The sequence below is a fragment of the Lepus europaeus genome, chromosome 8 (genome assembly GCF_033115175.1).
Source record: "Lepus europaeus isolate LE1 chromosome 8, mLepTim1.pri, whole genome shotgun sequence".
NCBI lineage: Eukaryota > Metazoa > Chordata > Mammalia > Lagomorpha > Leporidae > Lepus > Lepus europaeus.
The window spans coordinates 31532471-31557038 of record NC_084834.1 but is presented as its reverse complement, the minus strand read 5'-3'; the positions used below and the strand labels follow the sequence as shown (position 1 = coordinate 31557038).

Below are 24568 nucleotides of genomic sequence, written 5' to 3'. Positions count from 1 at the left end.
CCTAGAGAACTGGCCTGATTGCTCTTGTTATGTCCTCATCACCAACCTTTCCCCCTGCCCATCTGGATGGGTTTTGGTTTCTTAGAAACTAAAGAACAGCCACAGGAGCTGTCCTCTGTGAGTCTTGGATGAAAAGTCTTTTTCCTTGGAATCTTCAATTCTCCGTGTCCCAACCTCCCATTGAAGTAGAGGAAATCACCAACGCTTCTTCATTCATCTCCTTTGTTCCTCTCTTTGAAGTTCCAAATTCTATTCATGACCACAATCTGAGCATCTCCCTGGTACATGAACACACCTGGCTCCTTTCGTCAGTGGCTGCAGTTATGAGTTTTCGGCAACATGACTCATTCAGGTTTAAAACTACGTTCAAAACACAGCATGCACTTAAGTGTAAAGTTAGCCCCCATGACTCACCTCATTTCCACCAACTGCTTTGGTTAAAATCACTGCAGAAGACACAGGGGGAGGCATGCAACCTACTGTCTGCAAACTGAAAAATAGAAGAAAATTCAATTACAGGGCTTTTTCAATCACATACAGCTTTCACTTCATTCACTCTAAAATGGCAGAGCTGACCAAATGAAGACAGAACAGTGTTAACTGATGCACCTGCCCTGCTGTGTTTAGACAATTCTACAGGAGGTGACCTGGCCTAAAAGATGCTACAAATGCATGGGCTCCAAGCTCTCATTTCATCCCTCAGGCTTTGAGTGAGTTCATTTTTTAAGTTATTTAAGCTCTTTTTATATAACTCAAAAAGACAGGGGAGAGCATTTACCCTAGCGATTAAGATGCCAGTTAGGTTGCCCCTGCCCCACATCAGAGTGCCTGTGCTAAGGCACCATCTCCTGACTCCAGCTTTCTGCTAAAACAGACCCTGGAAGGCAGTGGTGATGGTTCAAGTGATTGGGAGAACTAGACTGAATTCACAGCTCTTTTCTTCCCCACTATTGCAGGCAAATGGGGAGTGAGCCAGCAGATAGGAATGCTAGGCTTTCTTTCTCTCTCTCTCTCTCTCTCTCTCTCCCTCCCTCCCTCCCTCCCTCTCTCTCTCTCTCCTTCTTTTTCTCACCCCCCCCCCAGATAAATAAAATCTTTTAAAAACTTAAAATAAATATATAGCTACTTAGGGGCCAGCATTGTGGCATAGCGATTAAAGCCACCATCTGCAGTGCCAGCATCCCATATGGGTGCCAATTTGAGTCCCAGATACTCCACTTCCGATCCAGCTCTCTGCTATGGCCTGGGAAAGCAGTGGAAGATGGCCCAAGTCCTAGGGCCCCTGCACCCACGTGGGAGACTGGAAGAAGCTCCTGGCTCCGGGCTCCTGGCTTTGGATTGGCCCATTTCTGCTGTTGCAGCGATCTGGGGAGTGAACCAGCAGATTGAAGCTCTCTCTCTCTGCCTCTGCCCCTCTATAATTCTGTCTTTCAAATAAATAAATAAATCTTTTAAAAAAAAAGCCAGCTACTTATAGTGAGTATATAATTCACTAAAAGATAATCAAAATGATTCAGAATTTGGTAGGTACATACAGTCTGAGATCATTTTCACATAAAATAAAATCTTTTATTTGCTTTCTTTTCTAAGAAGTCCTTTGGTTTAAACTTCGAAACCACTTCCAAAATTCAAAAAAATATAATAAAACACAAGCTTACATTTTTGGATTTCTTTCTATAAAACAGCATTTCTCAAACTTACACTTCATAAGAGATGTTATAATAAAATTATAGAAACAGGCATGATCCAATCATAGATTGTTTCACTCGTACTTGAACAAATTCTAAAATCTGATTCCCTTGATAGAAAACAAACTACATGACAAGCAAATTAAAATATGAGTAGTAAATTCAAACACTAAAATTTTTCTAGGCGCGCTCAGCCCTCTGCCTCCATGCTGATCTCTCTACTCAACATGTAACCATGTAACCTCGCTCCTTCCCCCCACCCCCCGCCCCGTCTCTCTCAGGTTCTGTCTGGAGAGGTGCCCATCCGTCCTTACGGATGTCCCTTCCCTAATAAACCCTGCTATTTTACCTCCCACCAAAAAAATATATTTTTTTTCTAAAACTACACATAATTCATATAGATGTGCCTTCTGGGGAGAGCAAGTAGCTGCCTTGAGTAGAAAGTCCACATGGGGCATAGAGGACCCAATCTATCAGACTTACATGGATTTTGAATGGGGTGAACACAGATTATTTTTATTCATTTTTATAAAATATATTGCCTAAACTTTTAAAAAAAAGTTTTCATTTATTTGGATGTTTTATGGAATTTCCATTTCAATTTAATTCAATGTGGTCTTCTTTTACAGTCTATTTTTCTAAGAGATGTTGAAGTAGTCTGTGATCTTATAAGTGACCAACCTCTGACCTTCCTATTTGTTTATCATCATAATCACTAATACCTACTGAGCATTCATCCTTTGTAGTAGATACTACTCTAGATGCTTTACATGCACTATGTCACTTATTCCTCACAATAATTTAAGGTAAACATTATTATTATTCTCATTTTGCCAGAAACTGAAGTTGAGACATAAGTTAGGTAACTTGTCCAAACTCACAAAGCCAGCTCTCTAGAGTTAAAACTTTAATTCTGGCACCCAGGTCTTCTATCTCCCCACCACCTACACTAGGGACAGGTTCACTGAGGTATTTCCAATCATTCTAACTTTTTCAATCCTTTCCTCTCTGGCCCTGTCCTTTCTATATACAAAAAGAAAAACAAAAACATGGAATTCTCCCCATTCTTAAAGACCTAAACTATATAAACAGAATATATACGACATCCATGAACAAGATGCTACACAGAAGTATTAAAAAGACATTATTCCTGCCTTCATGGAGACAGCAGATTCAATACATAAATGTACATAACTAACAGAAAAGGTAGACTGTTGCCTCCCCAAACCACAATCCTCCTCCTTCCACTGTGTCTCACTGTTGGCCTTCTTCAAAGAGTAATCTACTTCTATCACCCTCCACAGATCGTTCTCTTTCCTCTTCTGGAATGCAACTCCTGTCCTCTCTACTAGAAAAAGCAGCAACCCGAGAAGGAACCAGTGATTTTCAAATGCCCGATTCCAAAGTCTGCTTTCCCATATTCATTCTACTCCCATCCCTGCTTGTCAGGGTATTATCTTTGCTTGGTTACTATTGCACTTCACCACTCTAATTTATCTTCTTTCCTTTCATCCAGCCCATTCTGGTTTTTTGCTGACTCTCCTGTTTTCTTTTCAATCCTATTTTCAGTCTGTAGCCTGTACATTCAAATTTATGTCTTACTCTAGCTTCCATTCTTAAATTTAGAGCTGTCTATGACTGCCACTTCAACTAAACACATCCTATATTATATTTATATATTTTTATTTGTATAACTTTACTGATATGTAACTGATAAGTTAGTATTTTGTATGTTTACAGAATACAGTGTAACATCTTGATATAAGTATAAACTGAGGGATGATCACCACAATCAAGCTAATTACCATATCTATCACCTCATAGTTATTTTTTGATATGGTGAAAATATATATGATCTACTCAGCCATTTTTAATATAAAGCATGTATTGTAGAACAAATCTATGGAACAAATTTATGTATTTTATAAAAATGTAATCTCCCCTGTGAATTTAACTGTTTCTGTCAATGGGACCAGTTTTTTGTTTAGTTTGATTTTGTTTTGTTTTTTGCTTTGTTTTGTTTTTAGAAAGGCAGAGAGACAGAGAGAGAGGCAGGCAGGCAGACAGAGTCCACCCCCCTAATTCTCTTTCTAAAGGTCCACAACAGCTGGGGCTGGTCCAGGCTGGAGTTGGGAGCCAGGAACAGGGTGTGGCAGCAATCCAAGGAACTGAGCCATCACCTGCTGCTGCCTCCCAGGGTACGCACTGACAGAAGACTGGAATCCAGCGCAGAACTGGCACTTGAACCCAGACACTCTGATATGTGATATGAATATGCCAAGTGTATATTTGCCCCAGGCCAGTTTTGGGGTGTGTGTGTGTGTGTGTGTTTCCAACAATCCAGTTTGAATCTCTGGAGTTATACGCAACTCTACTTGCTCCTCATAAACAGTCAACATAACCAGCTTTCCATTCCTCTTCATGACTGCTCAGATGCCTTCACTGACAACTGGACAGTTACAAAGTCCTGCTGGACAGTCTGCTCCACACTGTCCTCTCAGGAGAGAAAGGCAAGGAGTGTGTGCTCAGAGCATCTTCATTCCAATGCCTTACCCGTGACTCTTAGGTAGGAGTCTATACCTCCCTGAGGGTAACATACTAAATAGTACCCTCAAATGGGAGAGGAGAAGGAGAGAGGGGATGGGAGAGAAATGAGCTGAAAGAGCTTTCTGTAAGTACAGTAGGGTGACTGTGTACTCCTTTAAGACCGTAAGGTGAGCCTATACACCTGCTTCATTTAGCATACTGGGACTGGTACAATGCTTTCAGATTAATCTTCCTTGACATCCAATTCTTAGCACATTGTTCTCTCATTCAGCACTCATGGGCTCTCTCTCCATCATCTATAGTTTCACATGCAAACTCCTCACCCCAGTGGTCCAGATCTTCTGCAAGTTTGCCCAAAAGAAACATTTTATCTCGTCTCCCACTAAAGCCTCATCTTTGAACTCTACTTTCACCGTATCCAACTCTGCTGAACTAATTATAACACCCAAGTGACAAATCACATGCCCCATTTTGGTAGATCTCACACACACACACACACACACATACAAACACACAATTTATCCTATGTATCCAACTAGGTTAAAGACAAACAGAAACAAGTTAATATTATCTTATCCCTTGAGTGCCCTATACCTGTTAGATATTCAGTAACTACTGGTTCTTGATAAGCATAGCACATTGTTTGTCTAAAATGATGTCATCATATTCAGATGGCATTTTATGCTTTTTCGTGAGCTTTGATGTTCCTTCTCCCAAACTCAAGCTATAGTGAAAACAGTTACACCTCTTCTCTTCTTTCCCCCCAGCTATGTAAATGATGCCACAATTATCCAGTGGCTCCTACCACACTTGATTCCTCCTCTCCTTCTCATCCTACAATTATCTCCATCCACAGATGGTGAGAGTGCTCACTTTAAAGTCTACCTTCCACACATTCATTTATTGGTATTGCACAGCTCTGGCTCCATTATGGTCTGCAAGCTGGCCTCTCAGCTTTCTCTCAGCCCCTCTGCTTTCTGTTCTCCACACAGCAGCCAGAACAATCATTTGCCAGAATAAATCAGACCACATCACTCCCACACTTCAATCCCCGCCCCCAAACAGCTTCTTTCAGCAGGCCAAGTAAAATCTGAATGCTTGAACATAGCCCACAAGTCTCCGCCTGCCTGGCTCCTGTCTACTTTTCCCACCTCTATGCCATATTATTTTCCCACAGCACATATCAGACTTGTTCCTGCCCTAGAGGTTCTGGGCATCATTTCCTGTGCCTAGAACATTCCGCCCTCTGTATTCTGCAATCTCAATTGATCAGCAGCTTGCCTGCCAAACCGCTTTCAACCACATCACATTGTCTTACTCTTTTCACATCACTTATTTCTACCTTGATCATTTATTCCCGTGTTTATTGATAACTACACCCCCCCAAGTCTCTTCCACATGCAAAACTAGCTGGCACTTTGTCAGTTTTAGTCACTATTGTTTTCCCAACAACTATAATAATTTCTAGTACAAAGCAGTAATTAAATGAATGATTTGAATAAATCAGTGAATCAGTGTCTTTAATTTATATACCCAATACCATTACTAAGGAGGCAGTAAAAATATGATTACCTTTATTTTACAGACCAGAAAACTGAGGTTCAAAACTATTAAACAATATTCCTTAATGTCATACATTATGGACAGGGTCAGAACTCAACCTTCTAACTCTTAAGTTCAGGGTTTTGGCTATAATATCACACTAAAATGTGGTTACTTGTAAAACACTTTGAATAATTTGTTAAATTGTTAAACCCCTTTAATAAACATGGTAAGATTTTTAATTAAAGAAAATAGTCCAATAGCTATTATATCAAACATAAAACTAAATGAAAAAATCCTATATATATAATTTCTTTGTTTCATATCCATTTTTTGAAAGATTTTATTTATTTGTTTGAATAAATAGATAGAGTTACAGAGTTACAGAGAGAGAGGGAGAGACAGAGACAGAAATTTTCCATCCACTAGCTCACTCCCCAGATGGCTACAGTGGTCTAGGCTGGACCAGGCCAAAGCCAGGAGCCAGGAGCTTATTGCAGGTCTCCCATGTGGGTGGCAGGGGCCCAAGCACTTGGGCTATCTTCTGCTGCTTTTGCCAGACCATTAGCAGGGAACAGGATCGGAAGTGGAGTAGCCAGGACACAAACTGGCATCCATGTGGGATGCCAGTGTCACAAACAGCAGCTTCACCAGCTACCCAACAACACTAGCCCCTCATATCCATTTTAAAAAGACAGAATCAGCATTATCTGTGGATATTTTGTAAGTTATAAAAGCCAAAACATCCAATGGACAGTCTATAGCATACAGATATGACATTCTCCCTTGCATTTTTCTCCCAAGATCACTCTTTAACAGTTCCAGAAAAGGGTCCAACCTAGAACCTTAACTACACAGATACATTTAAGATTTTTTAAAAATAATTCTTTGGCCGGCGCCGTGGCTTAACAGGCTAATCCTCTGCCTTGCGGCGCTGGCACAACAGGTTCTAGTCCCGGTCGGGGCACCGGATTCTGTCCCGGTTGCCCCTCTTCCAGGCCAGCTCTCTGCTGTGGCCAGGGAGTGCAGTGGAGGATGGCCCAAGTGCTTGGGCCCTGCACCCCATGGGAGACCAGGAGAAGCACCTGGCTCCTGCCATCGGATCAGCGCAGTGCACCGGCCGCATCGCGCCAGCCACAGCGGCCATTGGAGGGTGAACCAACGGCAAAAGGAAGACCTTTCTCTCTGTCTCTCTCTCTCACTGTCCACTCTGCCTGTCAAAAATAAAAAAATAAATAAAGTAAATAAATAAATAAAAATAATTCTTTGGTGAAACTCCTTGATGAAATACCATTGTTTTAAATAATGGTAATAATGCTAAAAGTGTTTTTTATTTCCTTATAAAATAACATACATGGGGTAGGTGTTTGTTCTGCTGTTCAGAAGCTGCTTGGGACACCCGCATCCCATATCAAAGTGATTAGGTTCAAGACCCAGCTCCACTTTCAATTCCAGCAAACTGCAAATGCATACACTGGGAGGCACAAAGTGATGGCTCAAGTAGGTGGGTCCCTGACACCCATGTGGGAGACCAGGAATTACATCTGGGTTCCAGGCGTTGGTCTGGCCCAGCCCTGGCTAGTGCAAATATTTAGGGAATGAACCACAGAATGAAAGATTCTCTCTCTCTCTCAGTCTCCCCCAGCCTCATTTTAAAATAAATAAAAATTAAAATTCTAAAATAAGTATCTAGGCCTCTGGTATATATTTGCCATAAAAAACAATGAAGTCATGAGAGATACACCAGTAAATCCTCAAAGGATTTAAACATACATACCCCTTTAAAAGCCATTCATTGATGGGTGTGATTGATAAAAGCTGAAGGAAAAGCCATATTGTTGCTGGGAAGAATGCAAGTGTAAAGATCTGAATAAAAAGATGCAGTTTTATGTGCACCAAAGCACTGGTCAGCTCCTGAAAATATGAAGGCACAAAATAAACAAAGATGAGAAAACTACTTCTGGAAAGAGATCATTACCAAAATAACATCACAAGTTAGTTTTTAATTTTGTTATTTCATAGCTAAAATCTGTATCTATAAGCTTACATATAAAAGACCAAAGTTAAAATAAAAATATTACTCATGATGATTGTATAGTATTTTCATATAAAATTTCTGGAACATTCATGCCCTAATATATCAAATTTGTAAAATTTTGGGCCAGGACAAAACTAACTACCCTCACACCAGTATAGATGTGGGAATTCTTGACATCATAAACAAATAGACATATTTAACTGCATTAAAAAAAAGTTTTAAAAAACTTCAGCACAACATCTCTCATTTTAATCAAATTTAATAATTAATCTCTATTCATTACACCAAAACTAGAAGGCCTCAATTTGACAAGATGTAATTGGGCTATGATTAATAATTTTTGAATGTTTTCCTCAGTCATTGTCTATAGTTTAAAGTGACTTTTCCCTCTACAATCTACTCCTTAGTTTTTTTGTTTTTTGTTTTTTGTTTTTTGTTTTTTTTTTTTTTTGTTAACATTTACTGAATAGCAGCTAAATGCTAGGATCTGAACTTATCTCTTTAGGAATGTTACCTCGTTTAATTCTCACAACAACCCCATTAACGTATGAGTTACTATAGGTGAAGACCAGAACCAAGCCTACCTCTAGCATGTTATCAGACCCACTTGTGCTTGTTCCATTGTATCGTACAGCTGATCCAAGAGCAAAAAGGATACACATTCAACATGGCAAACCAGGCACACATGTTGTATGTCTCACAACTGAAAAGGAATAATTAACTAACCTCTGGGTTTCAAGTATATATAAACCAACAGACATTTGCATTTGCATTTGTATTATGTGGTTATTCAGTTGAAATAAAACAAATTCAAAGAGTAGTAGAACAATTAATCAGCAAGTAGTCACTGAAGCCAGAGTATTGACTGGTGGAAAACATAGAACTGTAATGATCCCCTAGCTCAACTGAGATGTTCAAGAGATCCTTAGTGAGACCCTTCACCAAAGGTCATGATCTTTACATTGAGAAGGATGGGATGGGCACTGTAGCATAGCCAGTCAAGCTGCCCACTGGGGTGCCTGTGTCTCATATTGGAGCACCTGAGATCCAGTCCCACCTCCACTTCCAATCTAGCTTCCTGCAACTGCACACCTTGAGAGAAAGATGATGGCCTAAGTACTGGGGTCCCCACCACCTACATGGGAGTACTGGATGAAATTCCTGGCTGTTGGTTTCAGCCTGGCCCAGTGTAGCTATTGCATGCATTCAGGGAGTGAACCAGTGTATGGAAGGCCTCTCTCTCTCTCTCGCTCTCTCTCTCTCTCTCACACACACACACGCCTTTCAAATAATAAAAATAAATAAGTTAATGAAAAATGAAATTAAAATATAATGTGAATTTAACAATTGTAAGCACAATAATGAATAGCAATTATTTAATGCAGACTCATTCACTCATGGTCACATTCTGAGACCTGTCCCATCGACTCACACTATTAACCACACTGTGTGGAGACAGGCAGCAGTTCCTGCTTCGTCACAAGATGTCCCTAATGACATTTAAGGAATTCTTGGCAATCTGGATCTCCCTTATGGCCACTGGGAAATGCCAGCCTACCAGAAGCAACATTAAATCCTTGGAGAGACCTGAGAGAAAATGAGGCATCCCTACAATATATCAGAATGTTTACAGTTGCACCCTAGAGAACTCTTGAGTGATGGCAGTTCAGAGAATTCTCAACAAGCTTGAGACCAAACCTCATTTAAATATGCTGAGAGGCATTTGATAAATATGAGACAAATATTATGGGACTGGTGTTATGGCATGACAGGTTCCACTTGCATCTCATATGGGTGCCAATTTGAGTCCTCGCCACTCCACTTCCAATCCAGCTCTCTGCTAATGCTCCTGGGAAAGCAGTGGAAGATGGCCCAAGTCCTGGGGCCCCTGCACCCACATGAGAGACCCAGAAGAACCTCTTGGCTCCTGACTATGGCCTGGCCCAGCCCTGGCCATTGCGGCCATTTGGGGAGTGAACAAGCAAATGGAAGACTCCCCCTCTCTCTTTCTTTCTCTCTCTCTCTCCTTTTCTCTGTAACTGCCTTTCAAATAAAATAAATCTTTAAAAAGTGCTTTAAAAAATGAAAGAAATATTATTTTTTCACTTTTAAAAAAACATAATAAAGTAATTACCCAGAATACACTAACAAAGGCATTTGAAAATACTTCAGGGAGCTGGCGTTGTGGCATAGCGGGTAAAGCCATCACCTGCAACACCAGCATCCTGTATGAGTGCCAGTTGGAGTTCTGCTGCTCCACTTCCAATCCAGCTCCCTGCTAATACACTCGGGGAAAGCGGCAGAGGATGTCCCATGGCCTTGGGCTCCCGCACCCATGTGGGAAACACGGATAAGGTTCCTGACGACTCCTGGCTTCAGCCTAGCCCAGCCCTGGATGTTGCAGCCTTTTAGGAAGTGAACCAGCAAATGGAACAACCTTTCTCTATCTCCCTCTCTCTTTATAACTCTGCCTTTCAAATAAATAAAATAAATCTTTTTAAAAATAATTCTGACAGGAACAGGATGGTACTACAAAAAGTTTGTGAAAAATGAAATTAGTCAGTTTACGATGGTGCAAAAAATTTAAATCTATGCATAAATTTTTCAAAATGTGCAAATTCTGTCAACTTTTTGAAGATGATGGCATCACTTCTGAAAAGCAGTTTGATGATATATATCAAGGGCCATAATATAATTTATATTCTTGACCCCAAATTTTATGTGTAGGCTTTTATTCTAAGGATATAAAGAGGTTACAAACAGTTATACAGAGAATTTGATGGTCAAAATATCATATGTTAGAGCAAAATCTAGAAACAAATGTCCAAAAATCAGAGAATAATTAAATAAGTTTTACAAAAGAATAATTAAATAAGAATAATTAAATAAGTATAATGAAAGTGTTATTAGCTATTAAAAAACTATGATGAGCATATGGAGTACAGTAGAAAGAGTGGAAATTGCCACAATCTATGGAGAGTAATCTGGCAACTCATTCCTTAATTCTAGAAATACTTACTGAGCACCCGGCACAATCCTAGGTACTTAGGATGTCTATAACAATTTAAACAGCACACACTATTAACCTAGCAAATGTACTTCCAGAGTGTATCTCTTCACCTGTGTTCCCAAGGGTAGATAATGCCAATATACTTGTAATACCAAAACCTTGCTAATTACCAAAATGGCCATATCATGACATATCTGTACAACAGAACATTATCTGGCACACAAAATCAAACTCTTTATGTGGTATGAAATAAACTACAAAATATCCTTTCAAGTAAAATACCATGAAGTGTCAGTGTAAAAATACTATAACTTAAAGATACCTGGATATAAGTGTCTATATTTTACATAGAATTTTCTCTGGAAAAGTACACAGAAATTGTTAATCTCAGTTGTTTCCAGAGAAAACACATCTGGTAGAGATATGAAAGGAAGACTCCTTACTATACACACTCATTTTTGTACCTTTTAATTCTGAACTATGTGTATAAAGTAATGTAAAAAGTAAAAAAAAAAAAAATCAAACTTAAGTTCCCAAAAGTAATTCATGGCTACAGGCAACAAATAAGGTGATAGGTGTGTGTACATGCATATGTCTGTAAGTACATGCATAAACATATATAGAGAATTTTATTTTTTTAAATGTATCTTGTTTTTTAAATATTCTAAATATGAAGCATGGTTAGGAGGACAGGCATTTGGTCTAGCAGTTAAAACCTCACTTAATACACCAGTATCCCATACTGGACTGCCGTGGCTCAATACCCATATCTAATTCCTCTCTCCAGCTTCCTGCTAACATGTGCCCTGGGAGGCAGCAGTGATGGCTCCAGTAACTGAGTTCCTGCTAACCAGGTAAGAGACATGAATGGAGTTTCTGTCTCCTAGCTTTAGCCTTGGCCTCAATCCAGCCCCTTCTCTCACAACTGTGTGGGAATAGAACCAGCGTATGGAAACCCTCTCTGTCTACCTGTCTGTCTGTCTCTCTCTCTATCCCCCCGCCCCCTCTCAAATAAACAGAAATTTTAAAATGCTTGGGGAAACAAAAAGGGATACAAAACATAGAGATTTTAATAGCTGTTATGTTTATTCTTTCTAATCTTTCTGCAAATACTACTTTTATAACCAGAAAAAATGTAAAACTAAAATGGAGTTACAAATACTAGTTGATTCAGAAAATGACAATTAGCAACAACTGACATTGCACCAGCATAACGGTACATTAAGGAACACAATAGGGGTCAGCACTGTGGCACAGCTGATTAAGTGGTAGCCTGCAGCACCTACATCCCATATGGGTGCTAGTTAGAGTCAGGCTGTTCCACTTCTGATCCAGCTCCCTGATAATGCACCTGGGAAAGTAGCCCAAGACAGCCCAAGTTCCTGGGCCCCTGCACTCATGTGGGATACTCAGAAGTTCCCGGCTCCTGGCTTCAGCCTGGCCTAGCCCCAGTTGTTGAGGGCATTTAGGGAGTGAACCAGCAGATGGAAGATCTTTCTCTGTGTCTCTCCTTTCTCTGTAACTCTTTCAAATAAATAAATAAATCTTTTAAAATAGAAATAAAAAATTAAATTTAAAAAAGAATACAAAGGGTTGGCGTATAGCACAGAAGGTTAAGTCATGGCCTACAACACTGACATCCCATATCAAAGCACCGGTTCAAGTCCCAGGTGCTTCACTTCCAATCTTGCTCCCTGTTAATGCACCTGGGAAAGCAATGGAAGATGGCCCCAGTGTTTGGGTCCCTGCCACCCATATGAGACCCTAATCGAGTTCGCTTTAGCCTAGCCCATTGCAGCCATCTGGGGAGAGAACCAGCAAATGAAACATGTCTCTCCCTCTCTCCCTGACATTCAGCCTTTCAGATAGATCGACAGATAGATAGATATCTTAAAAAAAAAAAAAAGAAGTACCCAACAAAATGAGCCCCAACATAGTACCGTGGGCTATGAGGGTCTTCTTAAAAACAGAGAAGTAACAGACATAAATGTTCCCAAGGAAAAGGCTCAAGGCTGTCACAAAAACCTAGTGTCATATATTTTCCATATCTTCTTCCAATAACCATAAAGACAAAATAACACTGGAAAAGAAAGAAGCAAGAAAACCCTATAAAACCCAAAGTTGTATTATTCCCATATATCCATGTAGAGTTCAGGGCCACATATTCAAATAAATACCATCATGAAAAATTGAAAAGTTGATTCTGCATGACATTTTGTTTATTCACATGTAATACAGGTCAGATTCCATTAAAATAAGAGGAAGGAGATATTCCACATAATGTACTGATTATGCCACAGTCTCACTGACAGCATCAAGAATGGCTTAAACCAGGGCTTTGACTGGGACGTAGAAATATTTTCATTACATACCAATTTCCCGTCTAGCCCTTATTTGACCTTTATCTGATTCACTTTCTGAGACTCAGTCTTATAGCTCTGGGCTTAAAACAAGCAGCATGGCCTACAGTTTTGAAGTTTGCTATATTTACTTTTCAGTTAATGGGATTAAAAAGTAATAACCTGCTTAGGAAAATAGAGTATTCAGGACCCCTTTCCAGGCCATAAGCCTCCCACTCATCATTGTTTCCATGCCCAGCACCAAGTACAGTGCCTTGTACCCATAGGCATTTCAAGAGTATTTGTTGAAATGAATTGGCTCCACTACCACAATCTAAGTCTGAAACTGCAGGTCGAAGGCAAATAAATATAAGATAAATTTAAAGCATGACCTTATTTCACTTCAATATAACAAAATTTCAAAAATTATTCCAACAGTTATTTCAGAAACTACATATCAATATAAAATTGAAGATTTACTATTAGTATTACATTAGTACAGTTGCCTTTACAATTTTAATAAATTAGTAAAACATCTTAAAATACACTTCAGCAAATCAATATATGAATAATACTGTATGAAATGTTCAATGTAAGTTGAATGGGACCAACACAAATGCTTCCAAATAAACTCAAGGCAACAATAATTTACAGAATATCTCCTATGTACAAAAATGTTCTACTCTAGAACCTACCCAGATACAGATCATAGTCCCAGCAGAAATTAATTTGTGATTATTAACTAGAAATCAAATAACAAGACTACTATCTCCTAACTTAAAGCTGTTTAGTTGCCCAGGAAATTAGCAGGGCTTAGAAGTGTTTTAATGTTACACAGTGATACAACAGAGGACATCTTAAGTTAAATGGCTTTTGAAAATGAATGTTGTATTCATTTGAAAAGGACTTTTGATGGAGCAAATGGCTTTGATGGCCACTTAGATACCACGATGAAGCTCAGGATCAAGGCATTTCATGATAGATACAAATTAGCTGGATGACTCTGAAGGTTTCCTATGTGCTTAAGAAAGTTGTTCCTTAGAGAAACGCTGATAGCTGTGACACTCTTCCTTCTTCAACTCTTACATCTATGAAATTGGCTGCTTTACAGAACAGCTTTAAGTAAGAAGCTAAGCAGTGAAGAGTCTCTTGCCAGGTTTCTCATAGTATAAGTAGCAGCTGGAGCCATATTACCAATATTAGGGCTTAACTGTTGACAGAAAAACCCTGTGCCCTGGAAGCACTAATCACAGCCCTGTGATATCAGTATGATTTACCAAAACTAGAATTGGACATTTTTAGAGAATTCCATGCCATGCCAGTTACTTTCACAGCATCAGGCAATCGGCAAAAATATTTGCAATTCTTGATATGCAGTTTATCAGCTATAGACACTACACATTGTACATACACACATATACACATATATACACACAAAAAATATGTCACAATGAAAAAATTAATATCACCCCGATAGCTACCATATACATAAATTTAATAAAATTACATTTTTCATGTGGCTACTAGGGTGATCTCAGAAGGAGGTAATTAAATTTTGCCTTCAGGCCGGCACCGCGGCTCACTAGGCTAATCCTCCGCCTTGCGGCGCTGGCACACTGGGTTCTAGTCCCGGTCGGGGAACCGATCCTGTCCCGGTTGCCCCTTTTCCAGGCCAGCTCTCTGCTGTGGCCAGGGAGTGCAGTGGAGGATGGCCCAAGTGCTTGGGCCCTGCACCCCATGGGAGACCAGGAGAAGCACCTGGCTCCTGCCATCGGATCAGCGCAGTGCGCCGGCCGCAGCGCGCCTACCGCGGCGACCATTGGAGGGTGAACCAATGGCAAAAGGAAGACCTTTCTCTCTCTCTCTCTCACTGTCCACTCTGCCTGTCAAAAATAAAAAAATAAAATAAAATAAAAAAATTTGCCTTCATTGAAATCATGCTTAAAAGAGAAGGAAATAAAGTTAAAATACATAAAAGCAAGACATGATGCTGAACCATAACTTTCACTTTAAAAGCCATTTAAAAGAAAAAAAATCCTTCTTACAATAAGATTTCCTTATTTACATAGTAATAAGCATGTCTGAATAACTTTATATAATTTTTTTCCAATCAAATGGGCATTTTCTCCCCTTTTTTCTTCCATTGCAAGTCAAAATGAGAAAACTAAATCCTACTCATCCTTCTTTCACATGTAAAAATATCTGGATTTCTTTACTCCCAAGAGAATCCCATGTTCAGTGAAACAGTGAGTAGTAACACCTATCTGTCTGCATGACAGATTGTGACTCATTCTGAAAATTATCAATATTGCTTCTGAAGTATCTATTAATATTTAATAGATATGCTAAAGAGGAATATGCTTTTGTAAACAAATAGCAGTTAAGAGCTAAGACACAAAAAAGCATTTCCAGTATAGCATGAATACTAGTAACAAAAGGTGATCCACAAAACTTCAGGAAATCAAAATAAGCTTTAACAATGCAAATGTGCCCAAGCACAACAGGTTCCCATGAGTTACCATCATCATTTGAGGATGACCTGAAGTAGATGCTTAAGTTCAGTTGCCATATTAAAAAAAGGTTCAAGTGGTACGTATTTGGCCTAGTGGTTAAGGCTCCAGTTAGGACGCCCACACCCCAAATGAAGGGCCTGGGTTCAAGTCACTGTGCCATTCCTGACTACAGTTTCCAGCAAATGCACACTCTGGGAGGCAGCAGTTGGTAGCTCAATTGGTTGGGTCCCCACCACCCGCCTATATGAGAGATCCAGACTGAGTTTCAGCCCCTGGCTAGGTGTTACAACCAACTGGGGATTGAAAAAGGGATGGGCACTCTCTGTCTCTCTACTTGGCAAATAGATAAATAAATATTTACAAACACACATCTAGGGGCAGACGTGGTACAATGGGTTAAGTCATTGCTTGTGTTGCCAGCATCCCTCAAGGGAGCACCAGTTCGAGTCCTGCTTGCTCTGCTTCTAATCTAGCTCTCCACTAATACATCTGGGGAAGCAGCAGAAGAGGACCCGTGCTTGGGTCCCTGCCACCCATGAGGGAGACCAGGCTCAAGTTCCTGGCTCCTAGCTTCAGTCTGGCCCTGCTCTGGCTGTTGTAATGTTGTGGTCATTTGGGGAGCAAACTAGCAAATGGAAGATCTCCTCTCTCTCTCTCTCTCTCTCTCTCTCTCTCTCTCTTTTTCCCATCTCTTTTACTCTGCCTTTCAAATAAATAAGTATACCTTTAAACACACACACACAATATTCATCATAACCACATCCCAGGGTCCTATAGGACATAAGAACAAAACACACAATCTTTGCTTGAGTCTAGGTTATCTTCTATCATAAGGAAGCCTTGGGATCATAGCTATAAATAGCTTTGCCAAAAGGACCCTCAAATGTCAAAACAGTAAGTATAAATTAAATGTTTCTCTCTGCTATTCATGTGTCCCATAGGTGACAGTACCTCTGTTTTCAATGACAGTCCACTGTTAAAAAATATTGTTGCAACAGCAATGTACGATACAGTTATTTCTGGCTTCAGTGGTCCTAAAAAGAGAGAAATGAATTACTGTTAGCAAAGGATTTCCAGTGGATAACTTGGTATGAAAGAGAAGCTATTGGAGGAGAACCAATAGTACTTTAAATATCAGCATTGCCTCTAGTGTTCAACTGTCCTGACAGAGCAAAGCATTTGCTACGAGGCAGCCTAACTGCAGGCAGGGATCATGGCTATCTGCATCAGCACTGTATCCTCACCTCAGAAGAATAAAAAAACACACAGGAGAGAAGGCAGGCCAAACCTTCCATGTAAGTCCTAACTAGATCCATCACCAATACCATTGCTGCCCCAGCAACCAAAATACCCCCCACCAAACATAAAGAAGAGACTCGATGGAGTTTCCTTCTCTTTAGCAAATATTTTATTTCTGCTAGGGTACTAGAAATAAAAGCTTGCATCCATGCGTGTATTTGGATCAGCCCAAGAGTATTCATTCTACTAATACTTAGGAAGCACTTACTACAGGAGTAAGATAAAGCATATATAATACATGGCTATGAATGTAGTTATTATTAACTTGTGCTAGGCCTGGGGTACTGTGATACGCCCATAAGGACAGGCCTGCCTGGAGTTAGGCGGCCATTGCTCAAATGTGTTAATGCTATGAGGACAACAGGGGCTGTCCTGACATACAAAATGTCGCATGTGAACTGTACCCAATCGACTTGAAGATCTCCTGTGTTAACCAGACAGTAACATTCTTTCAGAAGACACAGTTCTGAGATAAATGTCATTTTATACCTACATGTTAGTGGTTCTCCAGCAGTGGATTTGGGCTACCACAGACATTTGGCAGTGTGTAAAAACTTTTTTTGTTTGGCATAACTCAGAAGATGTGCTGCTAACATAGGGTGGATAGAGATCAAGAATTCTGCTAAACATCCTGGAAGGCATACGACAGTACTTCCAACAACAAATTATTGTGTCCAAAATGTCAGTAGTGCTCACACTGAGAAATCCTAGTGCATACCAACATTTTAAAACCTGAGGTCCTCTCATATTTGATATTCTGTTCAGCTCTCTTGTAATGGATTAAGTAATGTTTCCCAAAACTCATATCTGCCCAGAACCTATGAATGTGACCTCACTAAGAAATACAGTCTTTGCAAATATAATCAAATTAAGGTGGGGTCTTATTAGACTACTGTGGTCACTAATCCAATGAATGGTATTCTTCCAAGAAGACACACACAGGGAAGTCAGCCACTTGAAGATGGAGGTGGAGGTTGGAGTGCCACTGCCACAACTCTGGGAATGCTAAGGACAGCTGGCAACAACCACACACGCTAGAGGAAGCCAGGAAGGGTCCCTCTGCAGAGCCCTCAGGGGGTGTTTTGACTTCAGACTTCAGACCTCAAGAGTTATGAGAAATAAATATCTGTTGTTTCAAGCCACCGGATTCATGGTCATTTGTTGCAACAGCCCCAAGAAACCCACACACCCCTTAGGTCAAACAATAGGACCACAATCATGTCTCCTCCATACCCCTAAAGCCTCCACCATACCCATAGGCACTGCTCAATAAATATCTAGAAGACCAAGCTTGGGAAGGAAATCATCACTCACTCATTTTAAAAACATTTCTTGAGCACCTACTACTTCTTAGGCATTTATTGCACCACCTTGAACAAAAAAAGCAAAGATTCTTCAAACACTGCAGTAAGTGTTTCTATGTATCCTCCCTTTACACAGATCATTTTGTTAAGGTCTGAGAAGAGGGAGCAAATGGGTGAAGGCCAGTGAAGGCTTGCTTTTCATTTCAGGGCAGGAACAATTTTGAAAAAGAAGTACATTATTTTTACACTTGTGAGCGAGTCTGTCTCGGCAGCTCACACTCAGAAACAATATTTCTCCAACAGCTGAGGAGGGTAATTCAGAAGCAGATTTTAACATCAAGAAATCTGGCTTGTTTTGGAAGCAGATAGATGGCTCCCAGGAATTCTAAATGCCCTGCTCTATGACTCATATTTTTATTTCCCCCGAGTGCCCTGCTTTTTATGAGCCCTTATTCTTATCCATTTTGGTTCCATCCACAGTGATGTCTCCAGAATTTCCGCACAGGAGGAGTTAGAATTAGCAAGGCGGTTGTTATTGAGGGTTAGGGCACAAGTTCAAAGTTAAGTCTCCACAGCAAACACTCATCACTGACTCAGAATGCATGTTTCTTTGGGGCAAGTGAAGCATCCACAACAGGTGAACAACAAAGTGTTTTTTTTTTTTTTTAAGATGCTAACTATTCCTGAACTCCACGCACACATTCATAAATACACCTAACTAGTAACTAATTGGCATAACTCAATACACTGATCCCTAATTTTTAATGCTACAGACAAGGAATATTGTCTTTTTATATTAGCTGCACATCTAAATAACTCTAATCCATGAAAGAGTATGGTGAGGACATTCTGGGGCTACCTATGATGTACCTGAAAAGAGGAAAGAGGGATTTATTTTGACTTAGAGCAACTTAAGGTCCTTCTGAAACATAATCAACTGAGAAGCTAACAGATCATCCAAGTTGGGAATGCGGAACTGGAAGTCACCTAGGGCTGAAATAAAAAGTTGGCAAATATTTGCACAGAGGTGAGAGTTGAAACAATAATATACAAATTATATCTGTTCCCTCCCCAAGCTAACAATTATATCTTCCATGTCACAAAAAAACCACATTCACATCTTAAAATGGATATAAAGCTCAAAGTGGAAGTATGTTTTACTTTAAACAAAATTTTTAAATGTTTATCAACAAAAATGAAATGGGGAATCACAATCCAAAAAAAAGCTGGGCATAAAATCAGAAGCAACATTTGGGCTCCAAAACCCATGATTTTTAATGGGAGGGAGAAAGAAAATGATTTGGAATACATAAGAATGCAAGGAATGATTGCCAATCCACAAAAGCCCTCATCACCAAAGTAAATTTCCCTTCTAAAGCTAAGATATTCATGCTAATATTCTTCACATTTACAGCCAGTTTCAGGATATATTTTTAATGGAAAAATGAAGCAATTTCCTTTTTAGGATTAATGTCTTATTAAGGGCAAAAATTTAGGTTAAGACGCAGGTAGAAGTGAGAAACTTACTCTGAACCTCCAAAGAAACAAACTTTTCCCAAAGACAAATGGCACAGTGCTGAACACCCCTAACTTCTAAGGAATGAGACAGCTCAGGACTCCGTAGAACACAGATCATTAACATCTGACTACAGATTTACATCTTCTACAGCTATTTATTTTCAATCTCCTGTACATTTAAAAATTAAATGTAAAAAGAATACCGAGTTAATGTTTAAATTATCTAAGGAGATAATTGCTGTGCTTCTTTCCATTCAGAAAATATTCGGTGTCTCAAGTGTTAAGGTTCCCACATCTATACATTTTCTGTCACACTAATTCACCAACTGACCATAAAGATTTTGTTAAGGGAACTCATACATGTGAAATTTTAAGTGAAAAAAAATTTACACTTTAAAAAATACAGTGCAATCTTTAAGGTATTAATTAAAGTGAAGGTAAAATAAGTATCACAAAAAAACTAAAAACTACTGAAACTTTTCCTATTTAAAAATGTCTAGAAAAATGTTCAATTGAAAACTGTCCAGCTGATGTGAATGTATTACAAATCACATTCCTAGTGGACAAAGCCCATAAATGGAAACTTTTAGCTAAAAATTCCAAGCAAAAAGAGCTTTAGACCATTATAAAGAGAAGGGTGTTTTCAGCTGCCATTCCTCTCCTTGCTAGCTCTTCGTTGTTTTTAACCAGGGAAATGGAAGTGTTACAAATTGAAGGTGGGTTTCTGTTCCAAAGGTTTAGCAGGAGGGAAGGTCCATTAAAAACTCAACAGAACTAGGCCGGCGCCGCGGCTCACTAGGCTAATCCTCCACCTTGCGGCGCTGGCACACCGGGTTCTAGTCCCGGTCAGGGCACCGATCCTGTCCTGGTTGCCCCTCTTCCAGGCCAGCTCTCTGCTGTGGCCAGGGAGTGCAGTGGAGGATGGCCCAAGTGCTTGGGCCCTGCACCCCATGGGAGACCAGGAGAAGCACCTGGCTCCTGCCATCGGATCAGCGGTGCGCTGGCGGCCATTGGAGGGTGAACCAATGGCAAAAGGAAGACCTTTCTCTCTCTCTCTCTCTCTCACTGTCCACTCTGCCTATCAAAAAAAAAAAAAAAAAACTCAACAGAACTTAGGCTGACAGCCTCTATATAGGATATCCCAGACAACTGCTTAACTATTGTTTTCACAAAATTAACTTTTACACTGGAATAGCTATCAAAGACAGCAGCATGTGGTATGTTGTTATTCTTGTCTAATATCAATTGATTTTGCAGTGTTTCCTTGGATCAGCACTCAGCATGTGGTAATATTCCTTAAAAGAGATATTCGGTTTTACTGATTTTTGCCAGAACAATTAGTATGGACTCTGCAAGTGGTATGAAATAAGGAGTCCTGGTCTCCAGTTGTTTCTCTTTGCAAAGCTAGCTAACTTAACCTAGGGTGAATCACCTGGCTTCAGGCCTAAGTATATCCAGCTGGGAAAGAGGCAGGCGGGCTTAATATATTTGGAAGTCTTTTCAGCTCTTAACATTCTACTCTGTTATAATTAAAGAAATGAACTGTTCTCTGTTAATAACATGAGGACTAGGGAAAATGGGAAGCAGTGTTTCTAAGATATAATAATGTACCACAACTTCAGTAAGCACATTCCAAGGGAACAAAGAAGAGTATAGAGTCTGTCTCAACACTACAGGGAGGACAGGATGCAGCACTCAACTACATTTTTGTCCACAGAGCTCTGAGGGAAAGGTAACTCAGTCCTTCGAAAACCTCATGGGGAATGGAATTCAAAGACAAGTTCATGCTGGAGCAAAAAAGAAAGTTGAAATCCATGCATAGTTTTTGTCAGAATAGATATTTCCCATGCATTTTTGAAGACTTCTACTATGTCAGATTTCAATGCTTTTGCACCAAAGGAAACATATCTTTTAATTCGCTTCCCATGAACTTGTTGAAGTATGCTTGCATTTTGCCAAACCTAGCCCCTGCATATGTAAGCTGTCCAAGCATCCATCACCAAGTCATGGCACTGCAAAAGGGAGCAAGGGCTCCAACACCAGAATCTCTCAGAGGTGAGCTCTGCACACCACAAGGGCACGCGGAGTTTCATTCCCACTACTCAGCTGGTTCCAGGGAGAGAAGGAGCTCATCACCTGACAGAACCTGAAACATCAGCTTCGGAAAAGTTTCCGGAAAGCTCACAGAGCAGCTGTGTCTAAGAGATGTATTTTCCAAGGGAGAAACCACAAGGAATGACGGCTTTATTCTCGCCGTTACATACTCCATGAACTCTGAGCTTGAATCTAGAAGAAGGAAACTCTTTAAAACAAACAAAAAAGCTTTCATCTCCACAATCTCTGTGTAAATAATTCTTTTTAGCATGTGTCTAGGAAGTGGGGGTGGAAGGGAGAAGGAGCCTGTATAATCCTGAGAGATCATTTCATTCATTTCCAACGTGTTTTCACAAAAAGGTACAAGGAACTTCAAATATGCTTGCAAGCAGGATTGCCATAAAGTGCGTGTGTGTTCACTTCTGGCCTCATCTGCTCCAGCTGCGTCTGACTGAAACTCCCCAATAAACTTGGCCACTGACACCCAAGGTCAGCTTCACGAATGAATGGGACAAGTTCAATTCCTGGGTCTGAGCAGTAGGGCCGGATTTCTAGGGATTTCGAAGCCATTAATGACATCTCGAGTGTCGCCCCCTAACTGGGCCCACCCACACCGTCCTGCAAGAATCCACCCTGCCCAGGGTCTGTAACCCAGGGTGTCTCCGGGAGCCGGCCAGCACGGCCGCTGAATCCCCGCGGCACACGGAAGTAAGGTCCCGGAATCAAAAGAGTGCAACGTGTCAGTCGGCTTGGGAGTTTCAGGAGCGGCAGCGACTGGAGCAAATCATCACTCTGCAACACGTGGGCCACAGAGCCAACGCAGCGAGCAGCGGGGCCCCCTTTTCACCTCCACCCTTTCTCTCTCTCTCTCTCTTTTTTAACGTGGGCAGGAGGAGTCAGAAACAGACCAGACGACGAGGTCCACTCCAAGATAGATAAGGAACTCCCAGCAACCGGGCGTCCCCGGGGACAGGATGCTACTTTGAAGGCAGGAGGAGTAAGTTTCCATCTCTCCTCATGGACGCCGAGGAAAGTCACCGATGGTTCACGGCACAGGCCACCTGCGCTCAGTTCCTCTGCCCTCTCCCTAAGCTGCAAGTGGCCCCTGGGGAGCTAAATCTGCAAAAGGGGCAGAGGACACCCCGGGCTTGCCCACTGGGGCCGCCCCTCCTGGAATTAGTTCTGAAGTGGGCTCCGCGGTGGAGCCGGCTGACGGGCAGCACTTACCCCCGTTCACCCCCACCGACGGCTCCAGCTTAGCTGCGGCGATGACCAACACGATCCCGATCATGAACCATTCCTTCCTCATCCTCTCCAGCAGCCTCATGTCTGCTAGGGGGGGTGGGTTTTGTTTGTTTGTTTGGCTTTTTTTCTTTTCGAGCTGCTATCCCTTAATCTCCGGGGCGTCTCCACACTTTCCTCGGCCCCTCCAGACATGCAGCAGAGCAAGTCAAATTGCCACTTGTAAACTCAAGAGCAGAGGGTAGCTCGGGCGGCTAGGAGGAGGGCTGGGAGTAGTAGTAGCCAGTGACAGGAAAGTCTCACTGAGCGCCGCCATCTCTACCACGCGCCTTCTGATAGCTGCGCACACGCTCGCTTAGCTCTAGCCGCGAGCTCCCGAGCGCCGATGATCAGAAGCGGAGGCGAGGGCCAAGCCCGCAAGAGCGGGCAATCGGAGAAGGGACGCTGGTCACCGGGAAGGGCTAACAGACCCCCCGCTACCTAGGCCTGAGGAAATTTCAGAACGACTGGGGCGGAGATGCGTCATGAAGCGCCAGAACCACAAAGCTTGACAGAGGTGTCACTAAAACAAGCCTCAGGCACAGCCACCAGCGCCCCGGAGGCAGATCCACACCGACAGCCTCTCTTTTTCTCTGCCATGAGCCTTTGGGAACGGCCGGCGTGCGTTTGGGGCACAGGTTTCTCTGTTGGAGCTGCGGCGGCGGGGAGCACTTTTTTTAGAGGCGCGCTTCTTCTGGGCTTTACGGCGCCGCCCCGACGCCGGCGCGGACGTGCGCGCGGGGGGAGGGGAGCCGCGCTCGGGTCTCCCGGGTCTCCCGGGTCCGGCCCGCTGCGGGACGTCCTGACGGGCGCGGGAGGGCGGCTCCCGGACCCGGGCGCCTGAGGCACGGAGTCGTCTTGGGAATTGGGAGCCCACTTTTACCAGACCTCCGTCTCGGCGTTCGCCAAAGCTTGAGGAGAGTGGGCCAGGCGCTCGACCTGGGGCCCCACCTCAGCCCACCTCTGCCCTCGAGAGTGGGGAGGACAGCGGGGGTCCGCAGCTCTTCCCCTCGGGGGCGGGGAGTGAGCGCTCCGAGTTCCTTCCCGCCCTGGAAGCCGCCTGCGGGCGGAGCGGGGTCTGCGCTGGAGCCCCAGAACCGAGCCACCGACGCCGCTGGGGGCCACCCTAGGAAGGGGGTCCAGGCGGGTCTGATGCCCATCCTCCAGCTGGTGGTCAGTGTTGACGTTTTAACGAATGGACTTTGTACTGGTAGACCCCGCAGGAACATCACCTTCTCTCTTAAGCATCCTGGTAACGCAATAAAACACTGCGTTGTGTTTTGAGGAAGCTTGACATCTTCCACTTCCATGGTTAACTCTGGAAAGCCTGAAAGAGACCCGATCGGGTAATTTCCTTTATTTACTTTAGCATTGTCATGAGGACATGAGTTGCTA

General features: G+C 41.8%; 1 protein-coding gene across 4 annotated transcripts in view; it reads right to left on the bottom strand.

Moving 5' to 3' along the window:
• Positions 1-23433, bottom strand: part of SLC10A7 (solute carrier family 10 member 7) — a 305313-nt gene extending 281880 nt beyond the window's left edge. For 3 of the 4 annotated variants that reach the window (XM_062199524.1, XM_062199525.1, XM_062199526.1), the window contains exons 1-4: positions 23120-23433; positions 16629-16711; positions 7555-7691; positions 415-490 (exon numbers count right to left, since the gene is read on the bottom strand). In XM_062199524.1, the coding sequence (XP_062055508.1) occupies positions 415-490; positions 7555-7691; positions 16629-16711; positions 23120-23219 (396 nt within the window). In that variant the 5' untranslated portion in view covers positions 23220-23433. Of the gene's footprint in view, positions 1-414; positions 491-7554; positions 7692-16628; positions 16712-23119 lie in introns of those variants that run through there. The other variant, XM_062199527.1, reaches the window with a different exon arrangement.
• Between the last annotated feature and the right edge of the window lie 1135 nt (positions 23434-24568).